The sequence below is a fragment of the Sinocyclocheilus anshuiensis genome, unplaced genomic scaffold (genome assembly GCF_001515605.1).
Source record: "Sinocyclocheilus anshuiensis isolate Anshui unplaced genomic scaffold, SAMN03320099.WGS_v1.1 scaffold871, whole genome shotgun sequence".
In the NCBI taxonomy this organism is placed as follows: Eukaryota; Metazoa; Chordata; class Actinopteri; order Cypriniformes; family Cyprinidae; genus Sinocyclocheilus; species Sinocyclocheilus anshuiensis.
Genome location: NW_015542392.1, coordinates 503,752 through 512,173, shown reverse-complemented (window position 1 = coordinate 512,173; position 8,422 = coordinate 503,752). Strand labels below are relative to the sequence as shown.

At 35.2% G+C, this 8,422-nt stretch overlaps 1 protein-coding gene across 1 annotated transcript in view; it reads left to right on the top strand.

Annotated features, from left to right (window-relative positions):
- LOC107692806 (excitatory amino acid transporter 5-like) overlaps positions 1–8,422 on the top strand; it is a 62,736-nt gene that overhangs the window by 44,491 nt on the left and 9,823 nt on the right. Inside the window, exons 4-8 of the mRNA XM_016492008.1 lie at positions 3,741–3,783; positions 4,585–4,819; positions 4,923–5,022; positions 6,036–6,269; positions 7,525–7,719. Coding sequence (XP_016347494.1) covers positions 3,741–3,783; positions 4,585–4,819; positions 4,923–5,022; positions 6,036–6,269; positions 7,525–7,719 — 807 coding nt within the window. The remainder of the gene's footprint in view (positions 1–3,740; positions 3,784–4,584; positions 4,820–4,922; positions 5,023–6,035; positions 6,270–7,524; positions 7,720–8,422) is intronic.

Here is an 8,422-nt window from a genome sequence, read left to right as displayed (position 1 = left end):
ATAGGATAGGATAGGATAGGATAGGATAGGATAGGATAGGATAGGAAGGGAAAAGAAGGAAAGGAAAGGAAAGGAAATGAAAGGAAAGGAAAGGATAGGATAGGATAGGAAAGGATAGGATAGGAAATGAAATGAAAGGATAGGAAAGGAAATGAAAAAGAAGGAAAGGAAAGGAAAGGATAGGGAAGGGAAGAGAAGGGAAGGAAAAAGAAGGGAAGGAAAGGAAAGGAAAGGAAAGGAAGGGAAGGCAAGGGAAGGGAACGGAAAAAAGGAAAGTATAGGAAAGGAAAGGATAGGATAGGATAGGATAGGATAGGATAAGATAGGATAGGAAAGGAAGGAAAGGAAAGGAAAGGAAAGGAAAGGAAAGGAAAGGAAAGGAAGGGAAGGGAAAAGAAGGAAAGGAAAGGAAAGGATAGGATAGGATAGGATAGAATAGGAAAGGAAGGAAAGGAAAGGAAAGGAAAGGAAAGCAAGGGAAGGGAAGGGAAAGGAAAAGAAGAAAAGGAAAGTATAGGAAAGGATAGGATAGGAAATGAAATGAAAGGATAGGAAAGGAAAGGAAAAAGAAGGAAAGGAAAGGAAAGGATAGGATAGGATAGGATAGGATAGGATAGGATAGGATAGGATAGGATAGGATAGGATAGGATAGGATAGGATAGGATAGAATAGGAAAGGAAGGAAAGGAAAGGAAGGGAAAAGAAGGAAAGGAAAGGAAAGGAAAGGAAATGAAAAAGAAGGAAAGGAAGGAAAGGAAAGGAAGGGAAAGGACGAGAGAAGAAGGAAGGGAAAGGAAAAGAAGGAAAGGAAAGGAAAGGAAAGGATAGGATAGGATAGGAAAGGAAAGGAAATGAAAGTATAGGGAAGGGAAGGGAAGGAAAAGAAGGAAAGGAAAGGAAAGGATAGGGAAGGGAAGGAAAAAGAAGGAAAGGAAAGGAAGGGAAGGGAAGGAAAAAGTAGGAAAGGAAAGGAAAGGAAAGGAAAGGAAAGGAAAGGAAAGGATAGGATAGGAAAGGATAGGATAGGAAAGGAAAGGAAAAAGAAGGAAAGGAAGGAAAGGAAAGGAAGGGAACGGAAGGGAAAAGAAGGAAACGAAAGGAAAGGATAGGAAAGGAAAGGAAAGGATAGGATAGGTTAGGAAAGGAAAGGATAGGAAAGGAAAGGAAAGGAAAAAGAAAGAAAGGAAAGGAAAGGAAAGGAAGGGAAAGGAAAGGAAGGGAAGGGAAAAGAAGGAAAGGAAAGGAAAGGAAAGGAAATGATAGGATAGGAAAGGAAAGGAAAGGAAAGGATAGGGAAGGGAAGGAAAAAGAAGGAGAGGAAAGGAAAGGATAGGAAAGGATAGGGAAGGGAAGGAAAAAGAATGAAAGGAAAGGAAAGGAAGGGAAGGGAAGGCAAGGGAAAGGAAAAGAAGGAAAGGAAAGGATAGGATAGGAAAGGAAAGGATAGGAAAGGAACGGAAAGAATAGGACAGGAAAGGAACAGAAAGGAAAGGGAAGGGAAGGAAGGGAAGGGAGGGAAAGGAAAGGAAAAAGAAGGAAAGGAAAGGAAAGGAAAGGAAAGGAAAGGAAAGGAAAGGAAATTTCACCCATCTAAGACATATGAATGTCGAAATTATTTGTGAACTCAATGATTCTGAGTATTGATAATTTAGTGTATTGGTACATATACCAGCCAAAAACACTACTTACTCATTTTAATTGCTAAAGAAGCATGAAAATGAAAGTGTCAAGTACACATCTAACATGCGCATGTTGGTCTTTATATTGTTGCACTGAAAAAGCAAAACAAAGAACTAAAAACCTGCATGCACAGGTATAAAAACTCCTTAATGGACAGAATGAATGAACATAAACTGATGCAAAATGCATGCACAAACAAAGCTATTTTTACATTGAGAAGTAAGAGCTTACATCACGAAAAAAAACAAAAAAATTGTTAAACAAACAGATGCAAAATGCATTCACACACCTATTTTCCATTTAAAAAAAATTTGAAATCCATTTCTGTGCGCTATTTCACTGTAAAAAAAAAATTTGTTTAACTTAAAATAATTTGCTACCTCGCTGACTAAACATTTTTAGTTTATTCAACTTTACCTTTTATGTTACTTAATGTTAAGTGACAACTTGGATATTTTAGTTGACTAAACTTTAAAAAATTTAGTCAGCGGGGTAACAAATTATTTTAAGATGAAACAATTTTTTTTTTACAGTGTGTAAGTAGCATCTATTTTCAAACGTGCAGTAAACTGAGAGTCTTGGACTGTGGAACTGAGAGTCGGTTATGAACATTTAATTTAAATTCCATTAAAGCATAAGAGGAAAACTCAATGGGTTCGGCTATTTACCTGCAACAATACAGAGCTTTATGCCTCAGTGTGAAAAGACCACGTAAATAAACCATTATTTACGTAGACCCAAACTAACAGCACATTTGCATCACATTGAATAGTGGGATCATGCAGAACATCTGGTCCTGCTCCAGCGGCTCTCGCATGCACAGAATGTGTTTGGATGCTAATGAATGAATCTCATTTGTTCATACAGCACAATATGACTATACTACCAATCCAAGCTAGTCTCATTAGTTTTCACAGGTATTTGTATCTGAAGTATACACATATACACATTTACTGCTTTGTGTGTGTTTTTATAGAGGTTCTTATGACTTCTGGATATTTTTAAATCAAAAATCAGTGTAATAGCTATGTTAAATTTAATGGTATTAAACATTCAATTTTTAATCTCATTTATTACAAAAACAAATCAAATAAAAAAATATGAAATCTAAGAATCTGTAAACATTGCATATCTAGTATGTACAAAAAGTACAAAATGTATGTGTTGTAGTTTCTTCCTTTAACACCTTCAGATACTAATCGCACATCTTCTTTCTTTAGAGAAAAAAAAAAAAAGCATATGTGCTTCGACAGGAATCCCAGACTCATGGCTTTGGAAAAGTTTGTAGTGTATTATTAAAAGAGTCTTTGTTTGTACTCACTGCATATGTTGCCGTTAGGATCAACACTTGCTTCTGGGGTCCATATATTGAAGATCTGAAATAGATCAGAAAGAATTACTTCAACTTCAATACTTCAATAACTTCAATCCTCAAAAACCCCTCAAAAATAGATACAAATTTTTTATTTCAGTTTTGTGATGAAAATGCTTAAAAATTAAAAACAAGTAAATCAATATTTGATATTATGTATTTTATATATAAATATTTAATATTAAATCAAATTAAATATGTTTATTTATTAAATATTTGATATAAAGATGTACCAACATTATTCCATACAAACCAATACATAATTGGTTTCAAGAATACATGATTATTTGTGAATAGGATGCATTTTTTTGCACTGAAGAACCTCACAAAACTGGCACAAGATTGAATTCACCCCATAATGAATCATGAATAATTTTCTTTTTTGTCCATCTTTGAAAGTGTCAACATCCTTCAATAGCAGAAAATTTATTTTTCATTATGCATTTGTTGGCCTTCTATTATTATTATTTTTTTTACATGGTTGTTTTCTGTCCTCATGACAAAATGTAAAAGGATTTTTTTTATATATTTACACACACCAAGGAACTGGCAAGGACAGTTGTATGAAGGTTAATATAAGTTGTGTACAATATATGTTTTCAAGGAAAGTCCTATTGAAAGTATTCAGTGCAGTTCAATGCTACTCTATGCACGTGTATAACTGTGATGTATTTTATGTCTCCAAACAGAAACATGTTTCCAGCCAACCTCGTTCAAGCCACATTTCAACAGGTAAGAATCCACAGATAGCCGTGAATTATGCAGATGAGTTTTGTTTCTTCACCAGATTTGGAGAAATCAATGGATCCTCTGCAGTGAATGGGTGCCGTCAGAATGACAGCTGATAAAAACATCACAATAATCCACACTACTCCAGTCCATCAGTTAATGACTTGTAAAGAGAAAAGCTGCATGTTTGTAAGAAACAAATCCATCAAGATTTTTTTTTTCTTTTTTCAAATTCAAACCGTTGCTTCTGACTAAAATATGAGTCCATAATCCATAATCCATAATAATGCTTCCTCCATTGGGAAAGTCCATCCTCTGTTGTCCTTTCACATCAAAATCCACCCACATATTTGTTTAAAACTGTTTTAGCTTGTAAACGATGCTTGATCTGTGCAGATTTCTCTCCCAATTCAGACAAGATTACTTTTTCACTGCAGAAAGCAATATTATGGACAGAGGACTCGTATTTTAGCCGGAAGCAACATTTTAAGGTTAAACAGTCTTAATGAAAGATTTGTTTCTTACAAACACATAGATTTTCACTTCTCAAGCCATTAACTGATGGACTGGAGTGGTGAGGATTACTTGTGGATTATTGTGATGTTTTTATCAGCTGTTTGGACTCTCATTCTGACGGCACCCATTCACTGCAGAGGATCCACTGGTGAGCAAGTGATGCAACGCTACATTTCTCCAAACCTGATGAAGAAACAAACTCATCTACATCTTGGATGGCCAGAGGGTGAGTGCAATTTCAGCAAATTTTCATTCATTCAAGATTCATTTTATGTTTCTTCTCTGTAGTATCGTACCAACAGTGTGCCCATAATGAAGACTCCGAAGATGACAGTGGCCACCAGTCTGACAGAAACCACCACTCGGCACGCTCTCATCTACGGGATTCAGGACGATAATGGGACGGACATCCAGAACTTCCAGCTGGATCTGACGCCACCTCCTGACGTGGTAATGCGGACGCTTCCTGGCACCAGCGAGGGCATGAACGTCCTGGGGATCGTCATTTTCTCTGCCACCATGGGTGAGAACGCTGGCACAGAGACAACAGATGAATTGGATGATAAATGTGTAAATGTTTTCATATCATATTTCATATTTGCATATCGCTGCTTAATTTTGCACAGGCATAATGTTGGGCAGGATGGGTCCTAACGGCAGCGCTCTGGTGAACTTCTGCCAAAGTCTCAATGAAGCAGTGCTGAAAATCGTCGCTATTGTCATCTGGTAAGACTATATTTAAAATGATTTATTTTATTGTAAAAACAATTCATTTAAATTGTATAATAAAAATAAATAATTTATCAATTTAGCTCATTTAAAAAAAAATAAATGAACGATAAAACATTATCTACTTAACAATCTAAAGCTTGAAAAATGTAATAAATGTAATTTAATTAAACAAATTATATATATTTTTTTTATTTTTATTTTTTATATTTAACCAAACAAAACATTTAAAAAATATATTTAAAAAATACTTCAGACTTTTACAACTCACATAGTATGATATATTGAGAATATGGAGCTCAGATTCAGATAAAAAAAGCATTTATTCACAGGTCAAAACTGAGCAAAAATATGCAACTTGGAGCAGATGCTAATATTTATACGGCCAAAAAGTAAGATGATAGCTTGTATTGTAAATCAACGAGATCTTTATAACATTATAGCAGATATTTACATAAAATGATATACTGTAAATACCAGTCATCTCTCTACATCTGCCAATAATATATCTTAGTAATATGATATTCAAATGCTTAGCTTTATGATCTAAACATATAATGCAATGCAATACAATGATGATTATCATATTTGATATTCACTGATTTTTCTAAAATATGATGTCTGGATAATCAAGTAAACCTAAGTTGCTTCAGCAAGTGTTTGACTTGAAATATTACTAACAATATAAAAGTTACTCTTACATTTGCTTTATAAAAATCAGTAAAGATCTTACGGCAAAAAGACACGTGAAGCATAAGCTGAAGGTAGACGTTTGTAGAATTATACTAAAAGGCCTTTTGCTTGCTAAAAAGAACGCATAAACTATCAATCAGAAGACAGAAGGCATGTAGTAGATTGTGTGCAACAGGTTTTTCAGCAACGGTTTGATCACGTTGATCATTTAGGCCGCAGAAATTTGCATCAATAATGATCCGGTATGCTTTAAGGGTTAAGTAATAAAGAACGAGAGGACATTTTGTGAATATACTTACAGATAGTTCACTGTGCAGGTACTTCCCGTTTGGCATCGTGTTTCTGGTGGCCGGTAAGATCCTGGAGATGAGTGACCCGTCTGCGATGGGGAAGAAGCTGGGCTTTTACGCCATAACTGTGGTGATGGGCCTCATTCTGCACGGCCTCTTCATCCTGCCCAGCATGTACTTCTTCATCACCAAGAAGAGCCCCATCGTCTACATCCGAGGGATCCTGCAGGCCCTGCTCATCTCCCTGGCCACGTCCTCCAGGTACAACACACGCAAACACCAGCTGAAACATATTACAATTTCATATCCATCCTGTTAGTAAAAGCCAGTTCCTCTATGACATCATCCTCCAAGAAGTGACATCCATTTTTGGTGGTAACAAATTTGATGGATTTCCTGGTGTTTTGTTTTATTTCCTGGTTTAATTGATATCAACATTTTAGAAGTTACACACACACACACACACACATCCAAAAAATATAGTAAAAACAGTAAAATTGTGAAATATTAGTATAATTTAAAGTAACGTAAAGAAAAGTAAAGAATATATTGTAAAATGTAATGTATTCCTGTGATCAAAGCTGAATTTTCAGTATCATTACTCCAGTCTTCAGTGTCACATGATTCTTCAGAAATCATTCTAATATGCTGATTTGCTGCTCAAGAAACTGATTTTTATCAGTGTTGAAAACAGTTGTGCTGCTTCATATTTTGGTGGAAATTGTGATACAATTTTGTTCAGGATTCTTTGATGAATACAAAGTTCAAAAGAACAGTATTTATTTTAAATAAAAAAATGTCAATAAAAAATAAAAAATTAGAATTTGGTAAAGTTACTGTTACTTTTGATCAAACAGTCAATAATAAACAAAAAAAAATCGTACTAACCCCAAACATTTTAACATAAATATTAAAAACTTCAGCTCACTATTTCCATCCTGTTCATTTTCTTGCCTTTGTGCAAGTAACCAAGCTAGATTTTATAGAAAAATATATTTAAATTACAAGACTTGACGAACAACATGTTTTCTCCCATCCCATGGTTCCTGACACAGGAAAATACAGTATAGAGAGAGAAAAGGAAAACAAAGTAAATATTGCACAAGCTCTCATCCACATGAGGAATTTCATCAGTACTTTTATGCTTTTGTCAACTCACTCTGCCAGTGGCTATAGTTAAAACTGCGTCCACTTAAAAGACAAAAATGCACACACACACACACACACACACACACAAAGCATAATGGTGGACTTTTTTTTCTTGAAAATACAGCTCCACAGCACAACACTTTTTGGCTATTGCTAGAAATATACCCCAGCGACTTAAGACTGGCTTTGTGCTCCAGGGTCACATTGAACAAATAAACATGCAAGTGGTAGATGAAATCTGGAAGTGTTTGGATATGATGAGAAATGTTTGAGTTTATATTAAGACTTTTTGCTTGTAGCCTTTGATATTTGGGTAAAATTGAGACATTGTTGGGAGTTGTAACAAGAGATCTTTTTTCATTTGCAGTTCTGCCACTCTGCCTATCACCTTCAAGTGCCTGCTGGAGAACAATCACATAGACCGGCGGATCATTCGCTTCGTGCTGCCCGTGGGAGCCACTATCAACATGGACGGCACTGCGCTGTATGAGGCTGTGGCAGCCATTTTTATCGCCCAGGTCAACAACTACGAGCTTGACTTTGGCCAAATCATCACTATCAGGTACAAAACAATGATTAAGCCTTAATGATTAAGTTTGAAAATGTAAGTTTGTAAAACATTTGATCTCTTTGTTTTTTTTTTTAATTAAGTGCAAACATAATGACCTGCTCATATATTGACCGTATGAGACAGGTTTAAATAGGCATATTAATTTACGTTTGATTAAAATTTTCATTACTTAAAATATTTAGGTGCATCTCAAAAAATTAGAATATCGTGAAAAAGTTCTTTTTTTTTTTACTTATTTCAAAAAGTGAAACTTTCATATATTCTAGATTCACTAAATGTAAAGTAAAACATTTCAAAAGTTTTTTTTTATTTTTTTTATTTTGATGATTAGAGCTTACAGCTCATGAAAGTCAAAAATCCAGTATCTCAAAATATTAGAATATTTACATTTGAGTGTCATTAAATAACTATCCCTACAGTATAAATTCTGGGTATCACTTGTTCTTTTAAACCACAATAATGGGCACCCTCCACAAAGAGGGTAAGACACAGAAGCTCATTACTGATAGGGGTGGCTGTTCACAGAGTGCTGTATCAAAGCATATTAAATGCAAAGTTGACTGGAAGGACGAAATTGGGTAGGAAAAGGTGAACAAGCAACAGGGATGACCGGAAGCTTGAGAATACTGTCAAGCAAAGCCGATTCAAACACTTGGGAGAGCTTCACAAGGAGTGGACTGAAGCTGGAGTCAGT